This window comes from Diadema antillarum, unplaced genomic scaffold (assembly GCF_040938485.1).
Source record: "Diadema antillarum isolate AM-2024a unplaced genomic scaffold, OU_Dant_1.0 scf00000033, whole genome shotgun sequence".
NCBI lineage: Eukaryota > Metazoa > Echinodermata > Echinoidea > Diadematoida > Diadematidae > Diadema > Diadema antillarum.
This window is the reverse complement of record NW_027270922.1, coordinates 445,850-463,510: the sequence shown is the minus strand read 5'-3', so window position 1 is coordinate 463,510 and position 17,661 is coordinate 445,850. Positions and strand designations below refer to the sequence as shown.

At 39.6% G+C, this 17,661-nt stretch overlaps 1 protein-coding gene across 1 annotated transcript in view; it reads left to right on the top strand.

Annotated features, from left to right (window-relative positions):
• Window positions 1–216: 216 nt before the first annotated feature.
• LOC139742660 (carboxypeptidase D-like) overlaps window positions 217–17,661 on the top strand; it is a 52,949-nt gene continuing 35,504 nt past the window's right edge. Inside the window, exon 1 of the mRNA XM_071653191.1 lies at window positions 217–687. Coding sequence (XP_071509292.1) covers window positions 321–687 — 367 coding nt within the window. The 5' untranslated portion in view covers window positions 217–320. The remainder of the gene's footprint in view (window positions 688–17,661) is intronic.

Genomic DNA, 17,661 nt, shown 5'->3' with positions numbered 1-17,661 from the left:
TTGCGTGTCGAAGTCTTCCGCGGCACATCTCGGCGCTTTGCATTGATCCCGAGTTTCTCCTTCGATTGAGGTGCATTAACAGATGGGACTTAAGTGGATATTAACGCTACTTGAAAAGTAAGTTCTCCAGATCTGACCTGCGAAACGGAATCATGTATTAATACGTTCTTATCCTACCAATTTAGGATCGAACAAACTCTGGTTGACTTTTTATAGCTTATTTTTTGCAAAGGACATTTCTGTAGTTAGGAAACAGAAGGCATATTTGTCAATTATTTAGAATCTCTCGTCTATCTGACAATCGGATAACAGCAACGAACATGTATTGCGAATGTGTGTGCCATCTCGACATGAGCAATCCTTTATCTTCATCAGGACATCATCAGCCCCAACGTTTCGAGAAACGCGGTCACGAAATGGCCAACACCACTGGAAGACGACGCACGGCGCTGCTGACGGCCTGCCTCCTAGCGGCGCTGGCCGCCCTCGTCTGCCTGCCCGGCCCGGCCAGTGCCATTGGAGAGATACGATGGGTGTACCATGATTATACCATGCTTCACCATGCCCTGGATGATTTCCGTTTGCGATGGCCGGAACTGAGCAGGGTCTATAGCATTGGGACCAGTGTGAAAGGGAGGGAGATGTATGTTCTCGAGATCAGTGATAATCCAGGAGTACACGAATTAGGTAAGTGTCATTACACAGCAGAGACGAAGACAGAGAGATAGCTTACACGGGTGAACACCCCAGTCATGTGTATAACTTGTTCTTGTTCAATATCGGAATGTGTCGAACTAGTAGTCAGCCACAATGAAATATTGCTCCATCTTTATATTTAGTACCCAACTGATTATTCTTTAACACTGCAATGTTGAATGAGGTAGAAAATAATTAAAATCTTGGTGTAGTGGACTTTCGTAAAAAGCATGTCTGGTCAGTTAAGCAGTTACCTTTCTTTCTTTCTTTTTTTCATTTGTAGACAGATACCTTTTTTAGGGTCAACTCTGCAAGACATAAAAGAACAATCAAAAGCGACTGGCCTTATGCTATAGGTAATGTGAACGATTGAAATTTGAACATTGAAATAAACGTAATTGGTCATGGAGCAACGTGCAACGTGGATACAGCTGTCAAGACGCTCGAAAGTCTGCTAAACTAATAATGTCCCTATACTTTCAACCCGACCCTACTTTCTGCATTTGATATGGTAGAAAGTAGTTATCATTTGTTTTTCTCTGATGTAAAGGCATATTATCTACTGTCTGTCCAGATTTACCCTAACGTGCTTTCTAAAAGGTGGAATACTGTGGAGTTTTTTTTTTAATGTCCCCAGGTTAAGCTCGCAAAATTACCAGTTTCGTCTTAACTGTATAGAAAAAACAACACCCTAAACAATTATAGGGCCTACCTCTTTAAACATGTCTGTGCAGAAAGTGCAGAAGACAAATATCGTTGACAACCGAAACATTACCTCTCTGAAACGAATAAAGATCTACGAAAGTGGGCCCACGCACCAATTCTCTTCTTCATTCTTGGTGGCGGATGAGATCTTCAGCAACCTATGGTAAATCCTCCCCTCCCCCCTCCTCCCCTTCCACTCTCCCTACCCCTTACCCTCCCCTCTCCCTCCCCCTTCATGAGTGAGAATCCACTCATACTAATCATACTAACAGCTCAGTCAGAGCAAAGATCCTCAAAAGGGGGATCTTTGGTCACAGATCGAGAGAAACCGAGCGAGGAGATCGAGACAACCCTCTCCACATTAATCCCGTGCTGAAAGCAGGAGTGCCGTTCGGGCGCTCTCACCTGTCTAGCACCGGATCCCGACGACCCCAAATCCCAACTAATAGCTCCGCTCTACCGGTTTCCCCTTTAGCAGACGGGTTGGTGACAGGAATAGCATCGCTCCGCTTTGGTTGTCGAGGGGTGTCTCTCATGGGACTAACATCCCCCTTTTCTTTCTCTCTTTCATGACTTCTTCTTTTTTTTTTTTTGGAAAGCTAATGTCGAGATGATCTTGAGGTCTTGCCTCAATGCTATCCAATTCTATCACTGGCTAAACAGAAAAAAACATGAAAACTGAGAAAGAATTTCAATTATACATTCCTTCAATTTGTATCAATGTCTGTATTTTATAATTTATCCAATTTCTATGTGTGACTTATTTATTTTTCCTCCTGACAAATTGGTCGTATGAGAGACACAAGAAACAGGAGTGAATGGTAAGAAAACAACAACAACAACAAAAACAAAAACAAACTGACAATTGAATGTGGAACGTGTGATGTGCGGATTTAAATAAAGTTGTCAACTCTCGTCAGAACGAATTCAAAAGGAATGTCCTTGAACATCTACCTTGTTGTGCCGTTGGAGTATACAGTGAGACACAAAGGCCTGTCATTGTCGATTTTAACCCTAATTCACCCATTTGGCAGTAACAAAATGCTGATGTCTTGTTGATAACATGGGAGCGTTTTAATATATCTGGTATCATTCCCCCACCTCCTGTTTATGTCATACGCCGAAGATGTTGCATTTCTGATTAATGATATCATTTGTATCAGTCAATCTCCGCGAATTATCACTGTAGGATTTTCAAGTAGGATACGGATGTAGCTGTTTATCTTATTCATAATATTATCATTTTATGAAAGGCTCATATAAAGAAAAGCGTTCTGAGGTGGTTATGGAATGGGTGCACTGCTTCTTCTCTTGTACGTGCGTATATATGTACGTATGTATGTTTGTCTGCATGTATGTCTGTATGTAGACATGAGTCTACTGATGTACGTGATAATGTATGCATACGTCTTTGTGTGCATTTGTGTGCATCTACACGCTGATGTATTTGTATAATGTGAGTGTGCTAGGGTGTATGTGTGTATTTATATGTATGTATGTTGGGTTTTGTTGTTTGTTTTTTTATCTGTAGGTGTGCGTTTATGTTTGCCACTATTGTATGTATAGAAAAAATTTAACGTTTAGGCCTACTCGCGTTTCTTTTGCAAGTCTACATGGGGAGCCATTCAACTGACACCTTCCCTATGTTGACAGACTGACTGACAGACAGACATCAGGCACTGGTCTCGTCAATTTTGACCCGCTTCCCTTCATGTGTGACGTGTAGGAGAAATTCAAGATTTCCGAAACAACTCGCGCACCTGATACGACCACAAGCCTGTGACGAGGGGGCTTGCGGTGTACTAATAGAACAGTTACGCTAGCTCTTCACAGTGTTTGGAAAAATGTCATGGTCTTTTTCTGCTGGCAATGGAAACGCCAAAGAGTAAATTTCCTGAGGCAGACATTTTATCTGCAAACTTTATCTTCACGCTCGCATCATCCCAACATAACCAGGGAAGCGAGTATGTCTTCCTAAGGTTGAAAACAAGCCGAAGAGAAACCCCGTATACAATACTCAAACGGACATGGCAGAGAATATTTCGCTTGAGTATCACAAGAAACGAGAACAAATAAAAGCTATGTATGAAAATTATGACAGAGTCTAACATGTTTTTCATAAAACTAATTACAGGTCAAACAGATATAGGTTACTGTCATCATTAAACTTAGACGCGACGCAACGGTATGTCATCACCCAACTGCCTTAAAAAACAAAACAAACAAAACAAAAACAAAAAACCTGAAAACATTCCACTGGCTTGCGAGCAGATCCACTCAGCTTTTTGTTTCTTTTTGTCTTTACCTGAAATGAATTTCGAAAAGACAAAAATCGTATCCGTCCCATTCGTCAATCCAATATGAACTTATGACACCAAAGGAGTAAAAGGAGAGTTATATGAACCGGTTGATGGACAGTGGTGTCAGCATTGTTCAGAAGGAAAAATGTGCGTCTTTACGACGCGATGTTATTATAATTTTGTTTTGTGTGTGTATAAGATAGCTTCATATCGCATTTGCCCCTCCTTTCTTCCTGGGGGGTTGGATTAAAGTGTGACCTTCTGATATCGCGCCTGTCATCGGTGGATTAGAGAACTGAAGGTTGTATCAAAAAATAGCTACGGGTCTTCTTAGCGAAGCATTATCTATGCAGAAGTGACCAATATAAACGACTAAGAAGTAATCATCAACAAAATACTAACTTATTCATACAACCGAAAGAAAAGAGATGAATGATAATATGTTGAAAGTAAGGTACCACTTTCTTTGCATCCAAGGAACTTTAATTCTGCTTGATTTTGTCAACATAATATTTGTTTCTCTCGACAAAATATGATACTGTAATCATTGAGATACAGATAATGTGGGTATATTCATATTATGACGTCACAATTAGAAGAATCTGAGGTAGACAGTGAAAAGCAATGCGTGCAATCTCGTGGATCCTTTATAGAGAAAATGGTATGATTCGGGAGTGAAAATTGCAAGGGAAGACAATAAGAATATACAAGAGACCGCACTTTAGTTTGATCTGATTTTATTTCTGCATTTTCACAAAGGAAATATAAAACAGAAACTGAGCCAAGGAAATGGGATCAAATTTGGGTTTCGAACCAGAGACCTCCAACGTAACAAACAGTTTTCCAAAATTAATCATACAATGGACAGACAGTTAATATAAGTGTAATCATGTATACATTGACACATACCAATCGTAAAACATAGTATACTTAAATTGTAATCACATACACAAACACTAGGAAAATCGTTGATTATTCAGTCAAATTATTAAGGAACAAAATGCAGGAGACCGGCTCTGAGAATAAAAATGGTTGTCTTAAGGTTACAAATAATTTCATACATACGTACTACGTTTTTATCGGGGATGGGGTGAATAGAAAATGTATCAGTGCAAGGGTGAGGGTGCGTGTGTGGAGTTGCAGTTTCGTTGTTTTGTTGTGTTATTATTGTTGTTATTTTTGAGTTGTTTTTTTAAAATATTATTATGTGGCTAAACAGGATAGCCTGTTTCGTGCTGTTATTGCTCTCTCCCAGTAGTGTGTCATTGCCATTTACTTCAGCTTCGCAAGTTACCACATTGTGCTTTATACACCATGGTCCCACACCGGGCCAGATTCGAACTAATGGCCTTGTATTTAAAGTCCATAGCCCTTATTATTCTCTTTGGTGTTTCTTCTGACACGTCATACAGTGCCCGGAAAATTCCGAGAGGATTCGTCCCCAGGTGTGCATCCGTTTAGCGTTATATCGATTGACATCAACCGATAAATTGCTGTCTTTTACACAAGGCTATCATAGATCTTTGCGGGAAATGAATTAACTGATTTTGAACGGCGACAAAATCTGGAAATGGGAACGTAACGTTAGAATATGTAACAGTCTCACATCATCGAGGTTTGGAAACGAGAACCGACTTTTATGAATTGAAAATTTAGTGTCGCAGTGGTAATAAACTGATACCCATGATGTTACATTGTAAATGAAACTCGACAGGTTTCATTTCCATCTGAGTGCAATGATAACCTAAGGCGTTATAGTCTAGATATTTCCTATCAAAAACTGCAACACGAAACTCGTTCCTGGAGGCAAAATGAAACAATCCGACAATCCATTATTAGATTTTGGCTTGTAAAGAGACAAACCGATACACATTTTTTTTCCCGGTGTAGTTAATAATGAAGTCACCCATGTCGCGTGACTTAGCCTTGACTCCAATAAAATCAATTCGCGAAAGGGGAATTGGATTCTCTTCCATGGAGACGGGCGAGAGGTCCCGCTGGGAAAGCAGGGTCGCGTGCTGTGAGTGCTGACGGGATTCCCGACCGGGAATGGATCATCCAGTAGGACAGTACAAGGAGCATGCTATAGAGAACTACCTCGGTGGTATATAGGTATCTTCAGTGTGTGTTCACGTCCGAGCGTTTTAGCAAGCCCCGTGGTGCGTTTTCTGCTTTTGTCAGTTGAGTGCGGGCGGATTAAGCTTCATTGATGGGCGTCAGTATTTCAATTGGATACCGATTCAACATCGGGACGCTTGTACACTCTTCGTGTGTTCACACTATAGACGTAAAAGTTGTATAGAAGTCATAGAGCTGATCTAGAAAATCCTACTTGCGAACCTCTTCGAGATGTTAACCCTGGCCCAGATGGACGAGTTTATTTCGAGAGATTGGGTCGTATGCTCTTCAAGGCAATTTCGAGATTATTACTTTTGATGAAATCGATGAAATCAATAAACGGGGAAGAAGTATACAAATGAAGATTAAATCAGTACAGAAGAAATATTAAAAAGTCCTTGTCATATTAACGGCATTACTTACCATTTGGAGATGAAAAAAATCCAGCTTTAGTGCTTCAAAATAGTCTAAAATGTGAGTAAGGGATCGAAACAACCAATGAAAAAAATGAATCAGTATTATTAATATAAAGTATTGGTCAATATACAAAATGTGGGCAATAGTTATAATAAGAATATTTCTAGACTTAACCGTCTACAGTTATGGTTTATTGAGAAAAAGAGTGATATTTCCATATATTCTAGGCTTTATTGCGAAATTGTTATATGGTAGGATGTTTTGTGATACAACTGACCTACACATATACATCAAATGTGATATCTCAAACATCTTTTTTTTTTTTTTTTAATCCCAATGGTAAACAAGACCTTTAATGCCACTATGCCATCTGAAATGTCGTAATATGAGACTTGTTTAGATTTCTGACTAGGTCTCTCATCTTCTCTTGGTTTCTGTTTACATACATTTTATCATATAGAGGGAATGTCGCACACTTATGTTGCCGTATAATTTGACGTGTATATACCTGTACCAAGATTATCTAGGTGTAGGAAATTTGTTTTCAGCATATTAAGAAGCGACTTACTGTGGCTAAGATTAGAGCAAAATGTTCAGAGAGAATATGACTATTTATTTGTGTGTGTGTGTGTGGGGGGGGGGGGTGATTGTATGACGGGGGTGGGAGGGGAGAGAGGAAGGAAGGATAAGAAGGGGTGGTAAGAGGCAGATCTTTGTGAATATTATCACCCATCTCTTCTGTTTGGTGCAAATTTAGTGCACATGCGACTGTGTTATACTTGGGGTCCTCTTTGATAGAATTTTCGGCTCAGCCTCAAAGGAAATGAGTTTGAACTCAAAGAGTGCAAAGTAGTTATTTTGACGGTATACTAAAATAAAAGGATGAACTCGGATGGGTATACAGCCAAGTTTCTCATATTTCTTTTTTCTATCTGTTACTAGAGCCCCTTTTACTTAGGTATGTTTTATATATAGGGACATGAGGAAGTTAAATGTTGTGAGTGACAGGGACAGATAGGAATAATGTTCTCGTAAGCATGGTGTCTAGAGACGAAGTTGTAACCGAATTATTATAGTCCGGGAAACAATCGGCAGGCAAGCCTTAATGAAAATGAATGAGACAAAGTCAGCATGACAAGATTGCGTCATTTCTGATCCCAATACAACCTATCCAAAGCCCCCTTTATCATGTTTATTATGTAGGACCCATAACACTGACGAGTACGTCATCTGCACCTATTCATCTACTTCTTCTTTCTTTCTGATGATGCAGTTATCTTCAACCTTTTCCCCAATGAAAACTAGCGTAAAATTATGGTTCAATTCACATTATAATCTTACCTTAATGTCCTCGATTAATATATAAATTACCTATGTTGTCAACCCAAGTTACTATGCGTCCAACAGGTACTATCGTATTGCGGATATTCATTTTCCCCCTCCAAGCTATATTTGTATCACTCGTTTGCATTGAATGCATTTCGATACCTGGAATCCACTTACATGAGCTCGCAACTAACACTACAAACCTCCGCCAAGATCTTTTTTTAATGTGCTTTAGAAACAATATGTGAGAAAAAGGTGTGCGCAAAAACGTGAATGCGTCGTGTTAATATAAACAATTTAATGTGTTATTTCGTCAACTGACACGACATTTTCAGAGTTTGGTGTATGACGGCGATAGCGACCGCACATTCTACACGTTATAATCCGTTATGTAGCGTCCTTCATTTTTTTTTCTATAGCTATGGCAGGGGAAAGGGGGACAACACTGTAATGTTGTAAGACTGATATAAAGGTATGACATCTGATACGCACTCACTGAATCGCCTCGTCAGCAAAATAATGTTAGATTTTATATTACTCTGATGTTCAGTAGAAAAAAAAGAGAAAGAAAACATGCAATGAGGTTGACTTAGATAGCTGAATTCACTGCCAGCGACAATGGACGCGCTATGGCACATTATAGGTGAATTTCTATCTATCCGTGAAAGAATGTGCTAGCCACGCTCTCCTATCATCCCAGTTTGGCCCCATCATACATGTCATAGCAATTAGCAGAATAAACGAGGTTGATCCGGCTTGGTTTCGCTCGAAGGTGGGTTGCCTTACCTACCCCACGGGTCTCGCGGAAAGATGACATATCTTCGGCTGACAGGCAATGACAGCTACATTGTCATGTCAGTCAAGACGGAAGCTCCTGTGAATAGGGGAATTGTCGCTTCTGCCAAAAATCGGTAATTTACCTGGTAAAAAATAGGTTTTGGGTGATGATTTTTTTTTTCATTGTGCATATATGCACATCCACACTCGTATGTGTGTGTATTATAATTTACATAATATTATGTATGATATTTATCATATTCATAATCAAAGTCTGATGATATACACAAAATAAAGGTATTGAAGATTGTAATGATAGCCCAATGATGATAATTATAGTTATGGTAATGGTAGTACAAGTATATCTAGTAACTGTTTTGAACAAAAGCATATACGCATTATCTAGCTATACCCATTCATCTTTCTATCTATCAGTATATTATCTTATAAACATGTAATATAGATGTATGTTAAGATGATATACATAAAGTTAGGAGAAGAGCTAGTGAGAGATTTTTTGATATGCGACCTTCTGAATTATTGTTGTTCTCTCTTTGTTATTAGCTCTGTAAAATGAAAGACAAATGAACGAGGGAGAAGAACATGTTGTCAAAGGTGTCAAATTCAAGACTTTGAACCAGTGACCAATTCGGTTCTGTTGAACGAGCGGAGATGATATGATTGGCTTTAACGATCTTTTTTTTTAATGTTGATAGCAGTTTTATTGATTAAGAAGCGTCCCACATCCGACTGGCCCAAGTTTCGTACGCCACAAGCCAGAGCCTTTCGTGAGACACTGAAGGCATATGAAATATCGTGCTTCCGACACGAGCCGAAAATAGCAACCGAGAATGATAAACCGATGAGCAACCTTTAATTCATCACCTATAAAGGAAACCAAAGATATCTTCGCTTCTCTCTGTGGAGTATAATTTGCATGTATCTGGGTGTGTGTGTGTGTTTGTGTGTGTGTGTGTGTGTGTGTGTGTGTGTGTGTGTGTGTGTTTGCGTGAATGAGTGCTGAGTAATTCATTGGTTTTATGCGGGTACACACGGAGGGCGCTGTGGCTGAACCCCTAATTTGAGTGGGTCGGGAAATCGAGCGACATCGTCCACTGTCTTCACTCCTCTATAATAGTTCACTCACAGGAAGGAAAAAAAGAAGAGTAAGCGAGTACTTCCGGTGCAAAGGGGAAGAGTGGGAGGAGTATAGGAGGGGGAATTATGGGAAATAAAAAGAAAAAGAGAAATATAAATCATCTTTCCTTCTTGTTTCTTTTTTTTTCTGGTTGTTATCATATCCCGGACGTGCTCACATTTAGAGTCTGTCACTTGACTGCACAAAAGATGTAAGGAGACACAGAACAGAAGAATGAGAAAGACAAGATGTTCTGCATCTAAATAAGTGAAGGTAAGCATTTTGTCCGAGTCATTCTCTCAGGATATTTTTATCACTTCGAGGACACCTCGAAGATGAGACAAAATAAAAGAAAATCTCTACACTAGGCGTGGATGATGAATCCTTCGGTTTTGACTTTCATGAGGTCGTTACCGCTGCACGTCTCCAACTTATGTAACGCGTGATTATGTGGGCAAAGAAAATATGTGTGTGTGTGTGTGTGTGTGTGTGTGTGTGTGTGTGTGTGTGTGTGTGTGCGTGCGTGCGTGCGAGTGTGTGTGTGTGTGTGCGTGCGTGTGTGTGTGTGTGTGTGTGTGTGTGAAATACAACATATCTACACCAGAGTGAGAAACGAGCGGACCATGATGGCAAGTATGCAACCCTTTGACCATTGACCTTTGACTTGCCTGTCACCTCAAACGTGCGTCTAGCTATAATCTAGTGTAAATGTTTACATAATCCATATCACAGTATCCATAATCTATCTCCCTCTCCGTCGATGATGCTTTTTTTAGTTCCGTTTGGTATCATTTCCATGTATTTGTTTCTCCAACGTTCTCATTAGTCCAACACAACCGATTACGTATATATGGTTATAATGATTCATATATATATATATATATATATATATATATATATATATATATATATATATATATAGATATAATGTGTAACTGTACGAATATGTCAAGGGACAAAAAGAGAGAATGTAAATAGAGGGGGACGTGGCAGAAGAGAAGGGGAAAGAAAGAAAGAATTCCATGACAATGATTACCGTCAACCCTCATTCCCGTCCTATGTGCGTCGAATTATGTCCCTGTCAGCTGCTAAGTCTCAAACTGATTTCAGCGTCACTCGGCGCAGGGCCGATTTGTAGGTGGCGATTACTATACTGGACCGTGCCGTGCGCTTAAACCACTCGGATGGACTGGGCAGGATTGATTCTCGCAACTTTTTGATCCCAAGTACAGATCATACACGACAAGCTGACATGTTTTTCTAACAATGTAGATATTGTTTTGAAAGTGGTTCATTTTTCTGCTCCTTTATTAAGTCTTTCACTTATTCGTTCATTCATGCTTTCATTCATTCACTTTTTTTTTCGATCAATCCACCAGCCTCTCATACGTATGACTCGTAGCCATATGCACTATATAATTAGTAACGAAACCCTGAAATGGTGAATGTATGTTTGATGAAATCAAAACTTATGAAGTCTAAAAAAATGTAGTGATAGTAATAAGGATGATGCAATGATAATAATAATAATGGTCGCTAATATTATTTACTATTAGTATTATGGTACCTATCTATATTATCATTATCACTATAACTATCATTATCGTTTTCATCAGCATGATACCTATCATTGCTGTCGTTTTGGGCTGTTGCCATTATAAGCTACTTCAGATGATTACAATCATGGTGCTTGAAGTCATAAGGGCGTTCTATTTCGAGAATACCCTTGATAATATTTTGCCTTATACACCCAATCAAGTATGCTATGCACGTACATCTCTAGCTCTCATCACGTAAATAAGCAATGTCAAACGCAACACCTGCGTTTTTCTTCAAAGCTTCTAAGAAATTCATATCCGGTGGCCTCGTTTGTTACTTTGATTCAAGGACCATCTAGGGGGAATGCGAGGCACCTCCGTTATTTTGGGCACGATTCCAAAGAGTAAACGGTGTTCGTCGCTTGTTATTATCAATGAAATAGATTCATTATTAAAATTGTAACATTTATTATGCAGGTTGAATGATTAATCTCAATATAAACGGAAGTTAAAACTAGCGATTGGAGAAAATGAGAGAGAAACGCAAAACAGCACATCTTCCATGATGATATGCTGGCTTACTATGTAAGCCATTCAAATTTATAAGTAACCAGGCATCGAATTAATTCACTTTTGCTATTTTAAGCATAAATTCAATGATGGATACATTAATTACACTTTCATAGTAGGATGTCATCGCGCAAGTTCTCCTGTTACCAGAAACAATCGCCTTTTGCTGAGACATGCATAAATTTGAATGTTATACATGAACATTTGCCATGACAGCATGACAAAGTACGAACATCTTGAAACACAGCAGAACAAAAAGTCTATTCAACGATGTTAAAACATGGATGTATTATGATTTATTGAGTACGTGGAAGTTTCAAAAAGTCACACGTGTGTAGTGTTACTTTCAACATTATTATGTATTTTTAAGATCGTTTGATTTCATGATGGGTCATCGTATTTTACATGGGCAAAAGGCAGGGATCTTTACCAATCTAATAGCCTGTTCTTAGGAGTCGCATATTTCAGTGTTAGCGTTTGGTCCGGTTATAATGATAAATATTACTCGAGTGATTAACTTGAAGTAATATATCTGCAATGATTTGATAAAGAACGGATTGTGTGTAGAACGTCTTGTTAGATCTCAATGATTGGATTAGCTAATTAGTTTCTGACATAACACCCTATTCATCGAACTTCGCAAATATCGTAAAGTGCTCAGCAAAACCGCAAGGATTTGATTTCAGTTTTAACCACATAATCGCAAAACACCGGCAACCTTACAAACAGATGCCCCAGAAGTGTAAGACGAAAATAGATAGGACCTTGGCAAGTCAAGATAGGTAATTCTTTTCTTTTTTCTCCTTCTTCTTATTCTTCTTCTTCTCCTGCCTGTTTTTCTTTATTCAAATTTGATTCAAATTTTGATCTGCCAAGGTCTGGTTTTGCAGAGTCGCGGCAGGTAATTGACAGAAATTACTTTGATTATTAATACGGGAAACGGAAATAGGGTACTTATTGATTTGGGGTTGGCCGGCGACTTTTTCGGGGGCAGTTTGTTTGAGATGAAAACTGGGTGCATCCTGCGTGCGTTATTCAAGTTCTCATGCCACCTGTTTCGTCTTGTCTATCGTACGAGACCAGTCCCCCGAAGAAACGTTTAGTACAGAGTTGACGAATAGCATGATGGATAACGTGATAGGAAGATAATTTCGATCATTCTTCTTTCTAGCTCGTGGAAATGAAGTTAAGCCAGGTTTGGACATGAGTGTAGCTGAATCTTGTGAATATCGACATGTCGTTCCACTCTCTACACAGATATATATTTTTACAAATCATTTCGTGGGGGAGAAATATGAAACATTTAAAGCTGTTCCGGAGACTCATTTTTTGCCTTATAAAACGTCCATGTGAAAAATGTGTGATTTATAGGTTTTATTGCAAAGTTAGGGTCACGTGGGACTTGTATACTGCATTTCTACGTTTTGTGGTGAATATCAAATCAGAAAAGTTTCGCTTGAAATCACATTGTAACATCAAATGAAAAGCACCAATGTGGTAAAACCCCTTTGCATTCGTGTTATTCTTTCTCATCTGTCATTGTTCCAGAAAAGAAACAGGGAGAGTGCAGAAATTGGGATTGAATTAAATCAAATCAAATTCAGTCTAAATCACACCCCCCTCCTGATGGCTAGCCGAGGTTTCCACCCTGCCCGTCAATCCGGCTCGTCTGGGTCTTGGCGCGGCCGTGGTTTCGGCCTGTCAGACCTGTCCGCCGAACGTGCAGAAGCCCTAAGTCAGGGCGTCTTACTAGTGTTATTAGATCATGACGCGCAGATAATGAAAACTGGCATTTACTTCTGGTCGGAAGGGAGAACAGCGTCTCAGCCCGTGACAACGAGGTATCGAGACCCTTTATCTCCGTCAGTCAAATATTCAGTTTTTGGCACGAAAAATATTGTTGATGTTAAAAGAAAGAAGGTGACGAAATAATAAAGAAAGAGAACCGCGAACCAGCTGCTCTCATCTCGTTGACTGAAGTCCGGATGATTAGATTGGATGTGAAGAGCTGGGAGTCTTCAGAGGAACCCCCGAATGCTTTCGGCATTTCGGGTTCTTGGCTAATAGGTCGGGTTGGTTTATCAATCAAGCATCCGCTTGTCGGAGATAATATTTCCTCCGGGACCCTCTCGGCATCATGAGAGGTCATGATCAGGGTGTCAGTCATGGGGTCCCAGCCGAATCATTCAAAGTGCACCAAATCATCACATCATGTTCAATTCATGAATGGTTAAATAAATGTTAATACAAGTTAACGCATGCATGCACAGACCTCTCTATACCCCTCCCCTGCCCTGGTTATAATTTGTATGCTCTTTGCCTCCGTTAGTCGGTTAGAGTATAAATGATTTTAACATGGAGCTACTGTAGCTCCGTATGGTACACCATGGCCCAAAACTATAGGATTTAAGTACGCGGTGCCTGTCCACCATGTGATGTACAAGTTGATCGTACTAAAACATTCAAACAGTGCAGGTAGAGTTTCATAGAATTGCACGTAAATATGGAGATTCCTTAATTTACATACATTTCCAGAGGCATTAACGTTATCACTTTCTGGATATTTATTTGTCTCCAAGTGTGCTAATTGAATGATGTTGTAATGACATAAATGTCTCCCGTTGGCTTGCAAGGAGCAGATATCATTTTGAAAGTTGTTCTTTCGGTCATAAACCTAAAAGATCCACCTCTTACCCCTTAAACTTCATTGTTGGTAGCTTGATTCATCAAAGACACAGTGATGGACAAATTCTTAGGATACAAGCTATCCTTGGTGATTTGACATAGAAACAAATGATAAGATATGAAATTCAGTGCAACTTTGTGTCCAGGCAAATGATGTCATTACCTCATTTAAGTCAGAGTATGCAATTGCGTCCAGTGTCACTGTTTGTTTTTTTTTCTGATGTCGTGTTCTACTCAAATAAAACTTTTACCACTCATTTGTCAGATCTTCCCCTATCATGTCAAAGACCCTGTGAACTTGGAGTGACTGAACACTTCAGCGAGGGCAAAGGAGCAGTGGAAAGATATAAATGTATTACAGTGTTCTCAAGTCGAAGTATACCTTGTTTAGTTGTTGTCTGCAAAGGCCAATTATGCGCAATCACGCTCCTGAAACAGATATGTTTCTCTGCGGCATTGTCCGCGCTGATATTGTCCAACCTCCAAGAAAGCCATGAATTCTGGACCAGAATATACCCCCCCCCCTAACCCTCATTCCTATTGTAACATTGAGTTAAGGTTAAAGTGAGGACATTATGAAACAGAACTACCTGACATTTCACCTTTTCTCCCCCTCCCCCTTTTGTGTAGACGATTTCCCGCAAAGTCATCTCCGGTTCGACGTTGGAAACAGTATGATAAAATGCCGTCGGGAATTTTGTTTTGCTCATTGCTCATAATTTTCCTTTTAGGGCGGGAATTTCTTTCACATACCTGTGTAATGCGGCTTGAGACTGTGCAGTCATCGTGTCGGGACTTCCCCTGATTCATCGCACAGATGATATTCCCGATCTTACATCTGATATGGGAGGGATCAGCCAGCTGTTCTCACCTTTGTGTGCTCAAATGGTGCAGCATCGCGTCATACTGGACCATTCAAAGGAAAATTAAACGCTTTCGAAAATCTCAGCATTTCGAACTTGGTTCTCACCACGATCATTGTCTACTACCGAGCTTATGTGAAGTAAAGTGATCAAACTAGTATTTTTACCAAATTGGATCCGAACCTCTCTCAAGAAAAATGGGCAGTGAGTGTAGGGAAACTTTGAGACTTGAGAGAAAGGCGTTATTTTTCATATAAATTGAAGTATAATATGTTGAAAATAGGACTTCTTTGTCATGTTTTCCACATGAATCATGATCTAAAATTACAATACCTTGTACCTCGGGTTCCTCTAGTAAGACTGATGCCTTTGACCAGTCGTTTTAAAAACTCGGGATTTTATTTTCATCATTTCCCTTTGGAATAACGAACCTTATTTTGTTTTTCGACTATCGAACCTTAGGAATAGTGTACCCTCGGAATAACGAACCTTATTTCATTTTCTGATTAACGAATCCTTTCCTTTCGTTTTTGGATTAATAAACCTTCGGAATATCAAATCTTTATTCTTTTTAAGATTATGAAATGAACCTTCGGAATAACGAACTCTGGTTCGTTTACGGATTAACAAACCTTTGGAATAACGGACCTTACTTCAATTTCGGAATTACGACACTTCCGAATAACAAACTTTCGGAATAGCACATTAAACATTCTGATCAGCAAACCCTATTTCGTTTTCGGATTCACGAACATCGAGGAATAGGGAATTCGTGTGTTTCGAAATAACGAACCTCATTTCATTTTCGGATTTATGAACCTTCGGAATAATAAACGTCAACCGCTATTTCAAGTTAGTGAAATAACTACACTGTATATTGTATATAGGGCCTATACAGTGTTTTTTATGAGTCATGTGTGTGTGTGCGTGTGTGTGTGTGCTTATGTGTGTATGTGTGTGATTCTGTTTGTCCATATGTCATTTATAGCCACCAAGGAGCTGCGGTCTCACACGCCATCACGGACGCATCCCAGTTTCTAGCTAGTAAACCGGAAGACAGGGGACTTCTCATCAAAGTCTCTGAAGTCTGATCCTCATGAACCGTATCCCGTGATCAAACGACCTCGAATATTGTATTACTGATGATTGCCGAACCTACATTTTATATTTTCGTCCTTTCCTCTTTTTTTTGCAAGAATTCCCTCAATATTTTGATGAAAGGAAGGGAAGCCCTGAAAAATACCAGATGTTATTTCAATGCAATGTCCGTTAATCGCCGACAGATGTCCGGCTTGATATTTCTGCAAACAGGACAGACTCAACTCAAGAGATTTCCCTTTTTTCTTCCACTTTTCTTTTTTTTTTGATAGTCAAGTGCATGGGGGGAGGAGAGAACGACATATCTGTGTGCCAGATGTGCCGTGAAAATGCAAATCATATTTCGCCGATTGTCGTAGATGAAAACGATTTACGACAGACTGACTCAAAAGGTCACGAGCGGCCAAAAAAAAAGAGGGTTGAGGGGCAAAAACACACGAATGTTTTGAAGCAATTACAGGGAAGGTACTGATGTATGCAAGGGGAGGCGCTGGGAGGCAAAGAGTAAAAGAAAAAATGACAAAATGCAGTGAAATTGATATCTCCTCTTTGTTTGATAGTTGGGAATTCACCCTTTTCTGCCCTCGATATTTGACCGCACTCACCGTGATCAAAATGGTATGAAATTCAACGATGAGGCCCCTGCCAGCTCGTTGGAGCCCCTGAAAATGCACGCTTTTCAATTATTTCAATTTCACGGATGATTTCGCGTGATTTCATTGGGCAAAAATTTCCCCGAGAAGTCAGGAAGAGAGAGAGGGAGAGAGAGAGAGAGAGAGAGAGAGAGGGATGGAGGGACAGACAGTCACACAAACAGACAGACAGACCGACGGATAGACAGAGGAAAAATATGCATCCAAAATTTGCTGGTGTTTTATTCCATCGAGTAAAGTCTCTTAATGGTAGTCATACATGAATTCTGGGTATGTTGCCCAATAATTTGATTTGAGAGACAATATTGACCGCCGTGCCACAATATCGATCGTTGCGCCACAATATTGACTCTTGTGCCACGGCGCATCACTCACGGTGAATGCACTTTCCTTTGTGCAGTAAATACGTTTTATCAAATTTTCTCTTGGTTTGCATCTCATTGGATTATTGTTTTTGTTTTGTTTTTTTTTTACAACAATTTTTTTTCTTCATTTCACCAGATCTTTCCCTGTTTCACCTTTCTCTTTCTATCTCCGAACAAACAGACCAGACGAGAACGAGGAGAAGCAGTTTTCTCCACCAAATCAACCACCAACCTGTCAATCCATAACCATATCACTCGGCAGAAGCGTAGAAGGCTGCGCGAAATTTTTTGAACAATATAAGGCAATATGACATTTTACGTTCTAATCTTTAATACTTTGTCGTGACATATCAATTTCATACTGCCCGATATCTGTCGTGTTGTGCTGCCTCAAGATTTAACCTTCACATTT